General features: G+C 38.7%; 2 protein-coding genes across 4 annotated transcripts; one reads left to right on the forward strand and one right to left on the reverse strand.

The window, feature by feature from the left end:
- Positions 1–479: 479 nt before the first annotated feature.
- On the reverse strand, positions 480–8897 carry LOC139947335 (radial spoke head protein 3 homolog B-like). Its single transcript, XM_071945231.1, has 7 exons — positions 8615–8897; positions 6255–6339; positions 5478–5765; positions 4805–5008; positions 3987–4236; positions 3337–3512; positions 480–2635 (listed from the first exon to the last, which is right to left on the reverse strand). The coding sequence occupies exons 1-7, from the start codon at positions 8725–8727 to the stop codon at positions 2531–2533; spliced, it is 1221 nt and encodes a 406-aa protein (XP_071801332.1). The 5' UTR covers positions 8728–8897; the 3' UTR covers positions 480–2530.
- A 351-nt stretch (positions 8898–9248) lies between these two features.
- Positions 9249–16189, forward strand: LOC139947514 (adrenodoxin-like). Of its 3 annotated transcripts, none has more exons than XM_071945444.1 (5): positions 9249–9409; positions 9667–9930; positions 10964–11076; positions 13801–13930; positions 14719–16189. In XM_071945444.1, the coding sequence occupies exons 1-5, from the start codon at positions 9384–9386 to the stop codon at positions 14810–14812; spliced, it is 627 nt and encodes a 208-aa protein (XP_071801545.1). In that variant the 5' UTR covers positions 9249–9383; the 3' UTR covers positions 14813–16189. The 3 variants fall into 3 exon arrangements, with proteins under 3 accessions (XP_071801545.1, XP_071801546.1, XP_071801544.1); XM_071945445.1 differs by having other exon boundaries at positions 9835–9930; XM_071945443.1 differs by having other exon boundaries at positions 9254–9930.
- The last annotated feature ends 388 nt before the right edge of the window (positions 16190–16577 follow it).

A 16577-nucleotide genomic window follows, 5' to 3' on the forward strand; every position in this document is an offset into this window, starting at 1 on the left:
TTTCTCGTTAATTTTTGGGTAGTTAACCACTTTCGGCTCATAAAAAATAAACGCTACAAATCAGAATTGACTGCTAAAATTGGCAGATTCCATCTTGCAAGAATGATCCTACAACTTTGAGAAGACAATGACCACAGCACAGGGGACCCCCATATTGGATTATTTTGACCCCCAATTCACCAGTCTAAAAACAAACAACCAAACATGTCATTGACACAGGTTGATTTGCAGAAAAGGGTCGTTAACATGTTATCATTGATGAGACTCCATGCATGAGTTTCTCTATATCCAGTGTAGTGTGGTGCACACATTAGTCAGAAAAGAATATCAAAAAAGAATATATGTACATGTATCAGCATTTTTAGCAGGCGCCCGTTTCCTAAGGGTTACATAGCGCATACAGAAGATGCGAAAAAAAAACCTCAAGATGTTCCAATGTAAAGTCAAATAAAAACAGTCAAGTTAATCTCAACATGTAATTGTTTCTCAAAACAAATGAATACTTTATTTATTTACAATCACAATACATACATTCTAGTATGTGTCAAAGATGGAATACACCTTTGTTCTTTCTGATATGTACAACCAAAAATATATACATGTAACAGTTTATTTGCAAAATTCATGCACAGGTGTAGTATCATGTGAACTGACCTTAAATAACTGCATCCTAGGAAAGTTACATTCTGCATGGAAATGGTATCCCATGTATTTGGGATAATCTTAGCAAAATTTTAATGTTCAAGGCCTTTGGTCAATGGAAAAAGTAATCTGTGTATCTTGAAGAAGGGTGTAGAGCCTAAAGGCCCGGTCACACAGGCCCCGATAACGAGAACGAAAACGGTAATGATAAAAATGCACGCCCTCGATTGGTTGAATGAGCGTGGGCGTATTCTGCGTGGAGCAATTCAACCAATCGCGAGCGTGCATTTTTATCGTTATCGTTCTCGTTATCGGGGCCTGTGTGACCGGGCCTTAACGCCCTTCTTCCGCACATGGCAAAGGTTATGAAAAAACTTAAACCCATTGTAAGTTTGCTTCAAGAAACATTTGCTCAAGCTGAGGCAAGTGACTCACACTTTTTGTACTTGTCACAAACCTTGCAAACATTTTGCACTAGTTGGATGTGGGTATTATCATTCACCAGATTGCCAAAGACCTGACCGTTTAAATGGAAACCTTTTAAATGCAAATGCTTCTGGGTTCAATCTCACAAAGAGTTAGGACTAGTCCTAGGAGATATTAGAAAACGTATGGCTAGTCGAGATAAGACTAGTCTTAACTCTTTGTGAAATCCACCCCTGGTGATTCTCTCTTTGTACAACCTTCATATGATCAACATTAAATGAGCGTAATGGAGTTCGCCCTTCAATGATGAAACCTTTCTTGGGAAGTGGGATTCAGACCCTCAGTCTGTTCTTAACACATTCAATGATGTAAATTTAAAAACTGAGTGAATTGCTTATATTTTGTACATACCGGTAAACTTGCTACAACCCAACATTGTTATGAGTGGACGGAATACTCAACTGATTCTATACAGAAATAATATACATATTTTTTTTAATTTAACAGAGTAAGTTGGAATTCTGGAAGCTGCTAGAGCATTTGGGTTTGAATACAATACATCAAATCAAATCATTTGGAAGTTAAACAATTTATATATATTTTTATACCAAAATAAATATATTTCAATAGGAAGAACTTCTATACTTTTTAAATTTTTTTTCAGAATCAATGATACATTTTTCACATCAACTAAAAATGGAAATCTTGCAGAGAATTGAGTGGACTGGACACTATTAATGGGTTAACATCGACTTGACTCAAATACTCCTAAATAATGCTTGAATGTATGCACACTATACAAAACACCATATCCAGTGCGAATGTGAAATTTGAACTGGTAATATACGAACAAGTTTTGAAGGCAGATTAAAGGCACTGGAAACTAATGGTAACTACTCAAAATAATTGTTATCATATTGACTTGGTAACGAGCAATGGAGAGCTGCTGATAGTATAAAACATTGTGAGAAACGGCTCCCTCTGAAGTAACATAGTTTTTTGAGAAAGCGATGTTTTTTCTTTCATTATTCTCTTGCAACTTTGATGACCATATGAGTTCAAATTTTCCCAGATTTGTTATACACAAAGTGAGAATACTGATCTTCTACATTTACCAAATGTGTCCAGTGCCTTTAAAGACAATCATGTCATCAAATGCAAAGTTGAGAGATGAAATTTAAGGAAAGTGAAATGGCATGAAAACTATAAGGCATATTAACATTACCAAATATTACAGCAGCATCTTGCATAAGAACACTATTCCCAGCTCAACATTTGCCGAGAAATGTTCTACTAAGCAGAATACAGTTACCAGCTAAAACATTGAGTGTCTGGTTCCCTGCTTATTTCTACTTAGCAAAAGGAATGATGCAACGCTGTTTGGATGGTAACATTAATGTGTCTCATTGTTAACCAGTCCTTAGTGTTAATAAGTGAGACCTTTCATGCGGAGTGTATTTATTTATTCATCACCATCTTCTTCAGGGTCTTCATCAGCAGTAGCTCCATCTGCTGGAGCTGTTTCAGGCCGACTCTCCTCTCCGTCACCAACATCTTCCTGTGCAGTCTGCAAAAACAAGAAAACATAGAAACTCATTAACTCACTGTTTGAATGTGTAGGGCATTAAATTGTTACCATAAACTGCCACCATACATGGACCTTCCAGGGCCCAATTTCAAAGAGCTGCTAAGCACAAAAATTTGCTTAGCAGGAAATTTCTTCATTACCAACCACTTGTTTTTCAGGAAAAGCAAACAGCAGCTGAATACCAGTAACAAGCAATATGCAACACATGGAAATTTGGTTGGTTAAATCCTGTTTTTATCAGGGAAGAAATTTATGCTAAGCAAATTTTTGTGCTAAGCAGCTCTATTATTGGGCCCAGGCTAGCATTGGTTTTAAACTACACTGGACCACAGGCTAGTAAACTCAACATCTGACAAGCCCTGTGGTCTTGTAAGTGTCAATTGAATTATAATCAAGGCTGCTCCATTGTGTTATATTTTTGTGAAAAGAATGTTGACTTTATGAATCTGTTCAAAACATTTTAATTCTGGTCTTGTGAAATAAATTCTAGTCTTGTAAACATTTTACAATGCAAAGACAAAATATCTGAAGTTTGAATGTTTCAAACAGTATGCAGGTAAGTCTGCTGCTGTAAAGTACGCTAAGAATGTAGTGCAAAACACTTTGTGCATGGTTGAAGAATAGGCAAACGCGCGCGATTTAACTGTAGCCGAAGTCGCCATTTTGATGGATCAACCTACCTCTGGTCCCCCTTCAGCAGGTACAGCGCCCTCTGTTGGTGCTGCAGCACCTTCCTCTTTAAGCTGTTCATTAAGTAATACTTGTGCAGCAGCAGCAATCCTCTCTGCATCACGCTGGGATTCTTCCAACTTAAAGTACTCCGCTGCACGAGCTTTGACGACATCACGGATAATTGCTGTCGAATTGAACCAAGAACAAACATTTAGTACTGTCAAAGATCACAAAAAGGTGGAAACCAGAAATCCAAGCTTACACTTTTAATAACATGCTTTCAGCTGTTCTAAAAATATTGTTTCCCTCCGAGAGATACTTTTAAATCAAAATTTTCGAGTCAAATTCGAAAAAGACCCAAATGCTTGAACCGTGACAACTGTACCGCCTGGCCCCAAAATAAGAGTTGGAGGCTAAGAGGTACAGTGTAAATAGTGTACAGGTATGAAACGTATTCAAGAGTATTTTTGGTGGACTGGCAAGGAAAATAAAAACAATTCTCCTGAAGACGAACAGAGTATACTGTTGAAAAGGTCAAGACCAAACTGGCCTATTTCAGAGCCAACACTCCCTCAAAAGAGAATTATTACATGGTTGTACATGCAAGTTTACTAATATCTATAGTTTAATCTTATTTTATGGAAGGCTTGAGACTTACCATCCAGCATAGTCCTTCCGAGTACTGACTTTCCGATAACTTTCTCTACCTCTTCCATAATCCAGGGTAAGAAACCATTCTCTACATCTCTCTCTACTGGATCATAGAAGTAGCCATTATCGCTCAATGTACCAAACACTGATGGGATGAGATCAGCAAGGTAGCTCTGGGCAAACGCTCTGGCACCAATCTTCTCTGTTGTCTCTTTCTCTTTCTTTAGGACCTCACGCTGTTGTTTCATTCGTCTTTCCTGTTTCCATGGATAAAATGATCACAACATTAGATTTAACATGCAAAAGAAATGACACAAAAGACCATACCTTCCAGGCTACAATGCTGGCCATATCTCGTTTGCCCCCCTCCCCCCCCCCCTGCCCCCTTTCACTGTTGGTTCTTATTGTTGCACGGTCTTCTTCTGCATTGCAGTCAACATTGAGTGGGGGCACGGGGGAGAGAATGTCAGGGGAAGTGGACAGGAGTGGCCCAAGCAGTTTGACCAGAATTGTAGCACTGAGTGCATATGGAATGTTGTGGTAATGGCTAGTTGGGCAGGAGAGTGTACTAACAGTAATAGGATTAATAATCCCAGTATTCAGTGTAGGCATTCTAGATTGTAAGTGTTTCAACACTGATGATTAAAATAAATACAACATGACTTTTACTGTTGATAATGATAGTTCAGCCCAACCTAAGTGTGTAGCATTAAAAATTACTGAACGGTGTGATGTTAACTTCACAACAACACAGTATGTCCGAAAAACCTTTACAGGCAATTTTGGAGAAACATAAATACATTTGTTGATCTTTGCAATGTTTACCTTTTCCTCTCGGTGCCGTCTCTCTTGCTCCTCAAGCCTCTGTGTTTCAACCAACTCAGCATTCCTAAGCTCTTCAAACGCTCTCTGTTGAGCATTGAGATTGGCTAATTCTTCTTCTTCCATAACCTCAAGAAGAGCTTGTTCTACTGTCTTGCCAACTAGAACCTCTAAGATTGGCTTCACTTCAATGTCAAAGTCAAATAGCTGCAGGGAAAATGACAAGATTAATTAATTTGCAGAACTTGAGACCTTGCAAATACGGCACCAAGTTGGGGTAGCTGTATGTAATGTTGTCAATGATGCAGCTTAAAGGGGCTGTTTTGTCGTGATCAATTGAGAGCGAGCGCGCATGTAGTGACAGGGTGAGAGTTTATGTATAGCCACTGGCATGCTTTGATCATGACTTATTCCCTTTAATTGTTTTGATCCCTATGCTCCGACTGTCTTAACTAAAATGAGCTTGCTAGTCACCATTACAACACGTAAGAAAGGTCTTACTTAAATGTGAATGCTGATATTACAAAGAATGTCTTAAACTGCAAAAATTTACAAAACCATACTCTATACAACTAATGGTACATTTGGAAACTTCATATTTGAAACTATGATAACAATTTGACATGCAAGCTGTTGATAAAATACTTGCAAAAAGTAAATCTTAGCATATACTTACATCTCCTTCATAAATTTGTGTAGCTACATCCATTCCTGTTTTAGCTGGAACAAAGAGTGGGGTTGGTGGTCTGTCCAAGAAGGCATCAGTTTGACATTCAATATCTGCCTCCTCGACCCTGTCACTAAGCTCCTCCAAGTAAAGCTCTGTCTGAACATCAATGTGTTTCCGACCCTCCACTGGGTCTGGGGACCTTGGGCGCAGTTGGTCTTTGGCTCGTTTGGCTGCAATCTTACGCCTTCTGACCTCTTGCTGTCTTTGGATTTCAATGGGATCTGGCTGAGCTGTCTGTGTAAGGAACAAATGATCCAAATTTAGTTAAAGACACACAGGGTTGAACTGGAAAAAACTATACTCGGGATAATTACAGAGGAAGGGAAACAACCAAATATACTTGTTGATGTTCTCATTTTCCAATAGATAACGTCCTCATAAGAGTGGGGGAAAAACTATGTTTTAAACTTCACAATAAAATGGTGTACCATTCCAGTGCAAAACTTGTCAACATCCAAAACATCTGATGACATGTTCTGTGAAAAGTTAGTAATAAACAACGAATTTGATAAACAACCATCTGCTGTAAATTGCAACAATATAATAATGTTGTAGGTGTTGGGAGTTGGCAATGGAAAAGAAAGTTACCAAACCAACAATGTTCATTCTTATTTTTGTGTCAGCTTGTTAAACTTTAAATATATTTATAATTTTGAGTTGCGCCGACTTTATAGTAAAAAGGTTACTTTTTCCATGGTACTTTAATAATAGACTGGTACTTACTGCTGGGAGTGTATGTTGTGCGTATGTGTTGCCGCGCACAATGCGCCTGTCATACATGATATTGCCATAGGGAACTGCTCCAGTTCTGATAAAAAGAACAAAGAAAAACATTCAATCTTGACTGTATTTATTATAAAGATATAAAGCCTGGTTTATACTTCCTGCGTATGCAACTTTTGCTGTCACTGCTGTTTTCGCAGCGAATGTTTCTATGTTGAACACATTATTTATGTCAACAATTGTATCGCATTCGCAGGAAGTATGAACCGGGCCGTGCTTTATTAACAACAAATCTGATCCTACACACATGTCAACATTCCTCATGCATGTCAACATTGTAAGTGACTCGTGTATTTTAATTTAAATAGGGACTAAAATAAAAAAAGATTGGCATGGTTGTGGAAGTTATGAACCGACTTCGTAGTTTAGGTCTATCCCTATCCTAGACCCAGTAACTGGGGCGCTGTACTCCTTTTCAACAATTTTTGACTTTATCTGTCGTACTAGCGCCCCAGGGAATGGCACAGAATTTTAACGAATACCCAGTTTTTCGCGACACCCAGCCACAAAAAATGCCTCAAAATGCCAAAAAGACCAAAAAAACTAGCTCAAAAATCGCCTACTCTATTCTCGATACGTCTAGGATGTAACATCAGGCATTTAATTGTACTCACGATCATTTTTTAAACTCCAAATCGATGATTTTTAACTCCGCATCGTGGAGCGATTGACAAGTCTGCGATTTTCGGATGTGTATGGTAACGAAACATGGCGTCGCGTTGTGGGTGGATGTCCATCAACGGCTGTTTAATGCTGCACTTGTTACAGGCGTTGCAGCGAATGCTATACATTGTACACGGGGATGGGTACAGGCGCTGCAGCTAGCGAGTGCCCACGTGCGTTCAATCATGGGCAACGTAACTTACACGGTGCCGGATTGTTGGAAAAATATCAGAAAGGGGGTGAAAGGTTCTCAGAAAGGGAATATTGTCTGAAAGAGGGGATTTTTCTGGTCATCGCCCCCCCCAAAAAAAAGAAAAAAAAAAAAAAAAGGGGGAAAAATATGATAAATAAATAAAAACCGCTGTACTTCATCTAGGCCTACGATTTTTGTGCACGGTTAAATTGCTTCTTATAATGTTTAGTGCTGCCAGTGTCACTGTAGAATTTTTTTTATTATTTATTTATCATCTTTTTTCCCCCTTTTTTTTTTTCCTTTTTTTTTTTTGGGGGGGGGGGGGGGGCGATGACCAGAAAAATCCAGACCAGTAGACTTCATCCAGAACCATCCAGCTTCATCCAGCAGACTTCAGACCAGAAAAATCATATTTATCATATTTTTCCCCCTTTTTTTTTTTTTTTTTTTTTTTTTCTTTTTTTTGGGGGGGGCGATGACCAGAAAAATCCCCTCTTTCAGACAATATTCCCTTTCTGAGAACCTTTCACCCCCTTTCTGATAATTTTCCAACAACCCGGCACCGTGTAAGTTACGTTGCCCATGATTGAACGCACGTGGGCACTCGCTAGCTGCAGCGCCTGTACCCATCCCCGTGTACAATGTATAGCATTCGCTGCAACGCCTGTAACAAGTGTAGCATTAAACAGCCGTTGATGGACATCCACCCACAACGCGACGCCATGTTTCGTTACCATACACATCCGAAAATCGCAGACTTGTCGATCGCTCCACGATGCGGAGTTAAAATTCATCGATTTGGAGTTTAAAAAATGATCGTGAGTACAATTAAATGCCTGATGTTACATCCTAGACGTATCGAGAATAGAGTAGGCGATTTTTGAGCTAGTTTTTTTTGGTCTTTTTGTCATTTTGAGGCATTTTTTGTGGCTGGGTGTCGCGAAAAACTGGGTATTCGTTAAAATTCTGTGCCATTCCCTGGGGCGCTAGTACGACAGATAAAGTCAAAAATTGTTGAAAAGGAGTACAGCGCCCCAGTTACTGGGTCTATCCCTATCCTATGTATAAGTTCTTGTAATACTAATAGGCCTATGGTTTCAACACCTGTATGCCAATAGATAAATTACAGCCAATGTTGGGATTGCAAAGTTCCTGGATCGCCAATAATTCTGAGTCTGAGTTTTTAGTCCGGTCTCAAATAAATAATAATCCTCAGTAATGGCTCTGTCTGGATTGATTTTAGTTTAGTATTCCTGTAGAATTTCGTTCCTGTTGTAGTAAACTAGATTATTATATATGGTTATTAAAAAACAATATCTGCATTATCAATCATGAACATATCATTATAAGAAATAAATCCCCATACCCCGGCATAAATAAACGCAATTTCAAACTAAAATAGTAGTTTATCAAATTGTCAAACCATAAGATAATTCCAACTCACTGTTGTTGTTGCTGCACTTGCAATGGATCCCTGTATTTCTTGCGCTGTGGAACTGCTCTCGGCTGACTGGCGAACGTGTACGTTCCGCTCTTTTGTGGTAAAACTGTTGCCATTTTGGCCAAGTTTGTATTTAAGTAGTGTTAATAAAAATAGTAAGCGAATAAACTTTCGGAAACAGATTAAATGTCAATTCCTTGTCGACGAGTTATTGCAGGTTTTGTGCTTATTTGTTGCTGAACTGCTGAGTGTATCTTGTACTTTCTTGAATGTAAAAATGATTATGCGCTGAGGACCTTTTCACACCTTTAAGATTAACATAACAAGAAGCTCAATATTACTACGCCTCCTACATTTTCATAGATTTTGTGGGATTGCAAAAGTTTTATTTCTTCAAATTGATAACACAGTTTTGAAAACATACTAATAATGTTCTAGTTGTAAAATATTCTTTAGATAAAGCTTTCAAATTGTTATTTTGGTGGCATATTTTGGGCTAAATTACTGCGTAGAGATACATAAAGGGCTGACATGCGCTGTAAATAATGGCGCCATGACAACAAGACCGTCAGTAACATTGAATGGCACGTTCTTGTCGTTGATGGCAGCATCATGAATTCCCTGAATGTGACCTCGCCGGAAGCAGTTACGAAACGTGACACACACACAATAAGTGTGGTCAAAAGAAGTCGGCCGCAGCGGTACAGTCGTTGATGAATTGAATGTTATTTCAATTTGTGGGAAATGTACCGTCTTTTATTCATAATGATTAATGGTTGTAAGAAGCCGGCGTGAGTTGTAAGTTTTGTTGCCTAGGTCAGCTCTCTCCACCCCCGCCCCACGGATTGAAGTCAAGCCGGTGACCGTCAAAAATATCACGTACTTCTTATCTTATCTTGCAACTTCGCTTGCAATTAGCATTTCCATTTTTTTTTTACAAACATCAGTGTCATTCCCCCCTCGTGAGTTGTGTGTTCTGAAGCAATTATGGCTTCTGTTTTTATGAAAACTTTCCCATCTGCTTTCCGCTCCTTGGTGTCATCTTCTACCTCGAGACTCCAACTGTTAAACAACACTTACAGAACGTTTGAAGAACGGTTGGGCTCGCCGTCACTTTCGCCATGTTCACCCGGGTCCTCAGGGATGTTTTCACGGTACAGCTCTTCTTGCACCACCTGCAGCAGTTTGAAATGGCATTGTTTATCTTCTTCTAATGACAACAGGTTATCAGTCGGTATCAAAGGCAAACATACATTCGCCCACATTGGACCATGTAGGTCGTTTTCACTTGGTGTTCCTGTTTCTAAAAAGAGAGAATTGTAAGTTTTTACAGTTGGGAGTTGAACATGCTTTATTTATAATGGATTGAAATTGATCAAACCTAAATCAAAACAAATGTTTGTTTATTTAATATTTATCTATTTTAATGATTTTGTTACAACCGGTTTTAATAAGTTTAAATATCTGCACAGGTGAGGTAGGCACGGTCTCATAATTAGTCGGGTTCCATCAACTACTTATCATGAATGGTACGGAATTGAAGAAATCAGACTGATGAGACCATGCGCAAATTGAAAACATGCAAGTTGTCAAGACCGTCGAGAAAATTCACACTCAAAATTAATTTGATTTTTACTCAAAACCTGTGATACATATTTGAACAATTCCAAGTGTAGGGCTATCTGTAGTTGCGATAACGGCCGTCGGGAGGAGGGTTACGTTATCGCAACTAGGCTATCTGCAACTTCTGAAGCATTAGAATTAGATCTGTAAGTTTCATGATGCAGATCGTTGCAGATGGTTTTTCAAAAAAGCGAAAGGTATTGATACCAGACGTGCTGGGGCCAAGGATACGGAGTGGACTAGACCCATTTATGGGGCTTGCACCTGCCCACCTAGATATCTTTTTATACTTCAACAAATGATTGAATGTTGATCATTGATTCACTTGGGCTTGGTAATCCTAAAAATACTAATAATATAGCAGATTACCTGTAATTCCAACAATTGGTACATCGAGAGGATCAAGGTTTGTAATTTCATGCAAGTTTAATTAACCAAGTCTCCTTTTTAATCTTCCCTGTTTGTCTTCTCTGTACATCATGGCCAGGAGTAAATAAGGGGGAAAAGGAGGCCGGAATCTGTTATTTTCTCTCTCTAAATTTGGCAAATGAATTAACCCCCCCCCCCCAAAAAAAAAAAAAAAAAAAAAACCCCAAAACAAGGTGCAGTGCCCCAGACACTAGGTCTAGCCTGAGTCCAATGCCCTGCCCTAGATTGTACCACTGGCCTGAAAGTAACTTCATTCTTTATTAATCCTGTCATTTGATTTTAACTTTGTTCTCTTTCTAGAGTGACTATTCACTTTATCAATAGGGATGGAGAGAAATTGACGGTAAAGACAAGCACTGGACAAAATCTACTGGATGTTGTCGTTGATAATGACTTGGACATTGATGGATATGGTAAAACCTGACTCATATCCCCAATCAAATACCTTTATTTATTATCAAAAATAGCAAACAAGTACTACCCTAATGTTATTTTGGTTTTACCCATATACACTGATGTGTGTAGCACTGTATACTCAGTACTTTCCTGAGTGCTGTTAAAAAATCACAGGCATATTACTCGGGTGGAATTCAAACCCACAACCTGCCTGCCTTTAGCTACCGGGCTATCTCTGTGGGGGTACCGGACACTTCGGCACCTTGCAAACTCGGCACCAGCAAACTCGGCACCTCGCAAACTCAGCACCTCGCGAACTCGGCACCAAAAATGTCGGCACCAAACAAACTCGGCACCGGCCTGTTTTGGTCCAACAAACTCGGCACCAAACAAACTCGGCACCGGCCTATTTATAGGTCCAAAACCAAACTCTGCACCAACAGCAAATACCACCCGAAGAGTAGTATTAACACCATAAAAACTGGTTTGATATTAGTTGAAATAACTAGTAGTTATGCTAGCTTATATGACCATAACTGCTTCCGAACTTTCGAAAAATTGGCATCGGACATTTCCCCCCCCTTTTTACGTCCGCACGTTATTATTATTATTTTTTTTCAATCATGTTGGTGTGAAAGTGCATCGCTATGTGTTGATGTAATGGGCTTTGAAAGTGTTATCGTTTGACTGACAATGACTTTTTGACTGACAATGACTTTTTGATTTTGAAGATATTGTGATTTGGGAGCGTGTTTAGCCTACACATGAGGGCCGTCGGTCGTGGGGGACTTTTGCGCCCCACAACGCCGCGGCGGCAGCGACAGTTCAGCGTGTTCACCCGGTGTTTAGTGGAATCGTGAAACGATCATCTTGTAATAAAACACAGTGCACGACAGTCTGTAACAGAAATTATTTACACGTACTCTATTTTGAATTAGTGTTTCATTGGATCAAAGTTTCTTGTAAATGTTCCCAAAAAATACTTGGACATAGAAATTACGTATTTTCGACTCAAAAATGTCTTCACCATGACAGTGAAAAATACATATTAATTATTAGGTATGTATTGTCGGTACGACATCGAACCCGTTTACACACGACGAGGATCAAGATTTATTTCAGTTTTCAACTGGGTGCCGAGTTTGTAACCGTGGCAGATTAAGTGTTTTCAACCAGGTGCCGAGTTTGTAGTTGTGCATGTGCCGAGTTTGTGGGTGCCGAGTTTGCAAGGTGCCGAGGTTGTGGGTGCCGAGTTTGAGAGGTGCCGAGTTTGCTGGTGCCGAGTTTGCAAGGTGCCGAAGTGTCCGGTATTCCTCTGTGGTCTGTATATGACACTGCTCTTGCAACGGTGTGGGTTTAAACCCTACCCAAGATATGACTGTAAATTTGTTAAACAGAGTTTGGGAAAGTTAAGTATACACATATGTACAGTGCTAACACACATCAGTGTATAATGGGTAAAAACCCAAATTAATATTTTGTATCCAAGATGCAAATTTCCATCTAAAAGTACGGCCATATATAAAAACTTGATTCCTGTGAGGGCAATGCAGATTCTTGTGAATAAGGGACACCCCAATCACTCGACATCTAATTTTGTACTAGGGCAATTATAGGGTAGGGGTGTAGGTTGTTTCTAAGTTGAAAATTCAAAACCAAAAGCTTGTGTGAAGTGTACAGATCAGTGAACAAGTCAGGGATGAGAAATTATTTTAAGAATTTTTTCTGAATTCAGATTTTGTGTTCCTGTCTGCTGAATAAAACAGGTGTTTTCTTCAGCTATAATAACCCTACTCTTTGATACTTCTCTATAGCACTACGGATGGTATTCCCAAAAGTTCCTTGAATTCTATAACTCCAAGGGTGAATAATTCGAAATGTAATGATTTCAATATAAAAAGCTTCTTAAATTTGGATTCAATTTTGAGACATTTTTGTCTGCAATGACTCAAAACCTGAAAAGCTTTTTGGATATTGGAAGGACAAGTTAACTGCTGCTGGTTAAAGGCAGTGGACACTATTGGTCATTTTCAAAGACTAGCTTTCACAGTTAGTGTATCTCAACATATGCATAAAATAACAAACCTGTGAAAATTTGAGCTCAATCGGTCATCAAAGTTGCGAGATAATAATGAAAGAAAAATAACCCTATGTCACACCAAGTTGTGTTCTAAATCTGAGGTCTCGAAATAAAATTCGTGGAAAATTACTTCTTTCTCGAAAACTATGGCACTTCAGAGGGAGCTGTTTCTCACAATGTTTTATACCACCAACCTCTCCCCATTACTCGTCACCAAGAAAGGCTTTATGCCAATAATTATTTTGAGTAATTACCAATAGTGTCCACTGGCTTTAATGGGTAAAATATGTATGCCTTCAGTAAACACAATGCCGGATGTCTTGTTTTTGAAAGGGCAAGGACACGTACAAATTATCTCCTAGACAGAGCAAGGGCACCAAGGCATTTTCTCCTTGGTAAAGGGCACGCTATGAGAAAGTTGAAGTTCCGTTTCTGGAGCATTTAAAGGGCACGAAGGCAATGACCACCATGGGGCACGGAGGCAAGCACCTTTGTTGCCTCTATGAAGCACAAGGGGAAGTATACAGGGTTGCACATCAGTGTAAGGGTTAACACAAAATCATTTTCTTTTTTTCTGGTGCAATTACCACAACATATAAAAGTTGTAAATTAATTGTTATTGAATAATTTTAACCATTTCGATTTATTATTGGTGTTACAGGTGCTTGTGAAGGAACTCTTTCCTGCTCCACTTGTCACCTATTCTTCTCAGAGGAACTCTTCAAGAATTTACCAAAGCCCTCTGATGAAGAGCTGGATATGCTTGATTTAGCATACGGACAAACAGACACGTATGTCATACTTAACATTTCCATCTGTGTTATCTGTGTTTTTTTAAAATACTTATCATACAGCACATTATGCAACAGTGTTTAACTCTTAAACTGTCTGACCATTCAATCATCTACTTAACTTTGAATGATAGATGTACTGTGAAGCCAGCACTATGTGGTGAATGTGTCTACACAGTACACAGTCAACCCTCCTACTGGCTGATCATTTAAGAGCATACCACATAACTTTGAATGATAGATGCACTGTGAAGCCTGCACTATCATGTGGTGAATGTGTCTACACAGTACACAGTCAACCCTCCTACTGTCTGACCATTCATTATCATCCACAAAGCTTTAAATGAAAGACGCACCATCTCAGCCTGCGATATGATATAATGTGGTGAATGAATCTACACAGTCCACAATCAACTATCCCACTGTCTGACCATTTAATAGTATCTACATATTAAATTGTCAGAGATTTGTGTGTTCATGGGTAGCTTTCAATGACATGAAAGTGTAACTCTGGTTGTGAAGCCAATGACTCTCAGAAAAGTGAACTTAGTCAATAAAAAACAGCCAATAACCCCATGTAAAAAACAAACAGTTTTAGATGTAGGAGGATAACCCCTGAGAAATATTTGAGGGAAAACGATGCAGTCATGTAGGGAGTTGTGGGGTTTGAACATGGGTCCTAGAGGTGGAAGGCGAGGAAAGATACTAAGACGCCAATGTGACAGCTCCAAACAGTATTTATTTGGCATTAGTATAAAAACGCTGTTGGTTTGTTTGTTTACTTACAGGTCTCGCCTTGGATGCCAAGTTGTCCTTACAAAAGACATGGATGGCATGACGTTTGTTGTCCCTGATGGGGTATCTGATGCCAGAGACGTATAATCATTGAATCGTAATCATCTAGTGTTGTCAAAATTAGACTTGTGGACAAGTCCTTTATGGTCTGCCGTTGTGAGATAGTTGAGTCATGGTGATTTGGGTAATGAATCATGTTTCGGCGATCGAATACTGCTCTTGCAAGATCACTGCTCTGGCACAAAGCCGGCTCTTGACTACTACTCTCCCATGTAATGAGACTGAACAGCAACAGAGGCTGAGTCTTGCAGCCAGCAGTCTCGCGAGAACATTGCCAGTGTCGCGGGAATCGCGGAGAGAGTCGAAACACTACAAACAGGACAGACATTTTTTTATCGACTTGTCCACAAGTCTACCCCAAAATAGGCTTCACACACTGTGCATTTGAATATCTTATTTTGCTGAAACTATTCCACATGCAGGGTTTGAATTTTACACTGGATAACTGGCACAAGGCCAGTAGTTTTAGTGTCTGGCCAGTCAACTTTTGACTGGACAAGTCCAGCAGTTTTGTGTTTTTTTAGATAATAAAATATTAATATTATTGAGAAAAAAAAATAACTCACTGTGTCACATATTGAACACAAAATAAAATGTTAAATATTGACTTATTATAATAAAGGCCAAAATGAATGTTAAAATATAATAAGGTACAGATGTTTAATTGCTAGAAAATATAATAACTGTCAATTCTACTGAGTTATGACAGATGAAGTCAAATCTATCTTAAAAGTTTGTTCAAATAAAAACAATCAACTGAGGAATTTTGTTCCCTTACTTTGATTCTGGTCTTGTAAAAGGAATTCAGGTTCATTAAATGTTTTGAGCCACAAGCCGTGTGGTCTTGTGGATTTCCCTCCAAAAATCCAAGCCCTGACTGGTACACAGAAACCTAGTCTTTTATTATTTGGGCGAGAAATCACCTCTTTTAGTTTCTCAAAAACTATGTTACTTCAAAGGGAGCTGTTTCTCACATTGTTTTATACATCACCAGCTCTTCATTGCTCCTGCCAAAGTATGTTTTTATGCTAACAATTATTTTGAGTAATATTGCCATTAGTGTCAAGTGCCTTTAAGGCGGGACACTTGGAAGATCAATGAACACTGCGATCTAAAACTAGCACTAACACCAATGTATACATGTAATCCACTCACCCTTGTAGAAAGTATTTTTGTATTCTCATTGTACAGAAACAGAGAACATCTTAACATATTAAATTGAGACAAAATAATGAGCTTAGTTTTCAATTTGAGGGGTGTTAGAGATGTTAATTGAGTAAAATAATTTGACTTGTAGTTTGGTTTAGCATTTACTGTAGTCAGAGAAAGTAAATAGAACAAATTCATTATTAAGTGTTGAAGGGTAAAGTATAAATAAAGGCCAAAATTAATGAGAAAATATAATCAGGTACAGATATTTTAATTGCTAGAGAATGTTTCTATATGAAATTGACTCTGCTTTCGTTTATGCACATAGAAATAATAACTTTATGCAACCGTCTTTATGTGTGTCCTGTGCGAAACCATGGGGGGGGGGGAGGTAAACCCCGGGTAAAAATTCGGTTCCGAAAAAGGGGGGAGAGAGAAGCAAGAATTTAAGTCCGTTTCCAAAAAACAATAGAAAACAGGCTGCTGATTGCCTTCAAACGAAAATGTTTCTCCCAGATGTTGAACAGATAGTACCTTTTAATTTGAGGATTTAAATTGTTGAAGATTTCTAATCAATGAGTAATCTTCAGACGAAATAACTTTTGCAAGATGTTTTCAGCACCGTTGGAGGAAGAAATAGTTT

The sequence above is a fragment of the Asterias amurensis genome, chromosome 14, assembly GCF_032118995.1.
Source record: "Asterias amurensis chromosome 14, ASM3211899v1".
NCBI classification, from domain to species: Eukaryota; Metazoa; Echinodermata; class Asteroidea; order Forcipulatida; family Asteriidae; genus Asterias; species Asterias amurensis.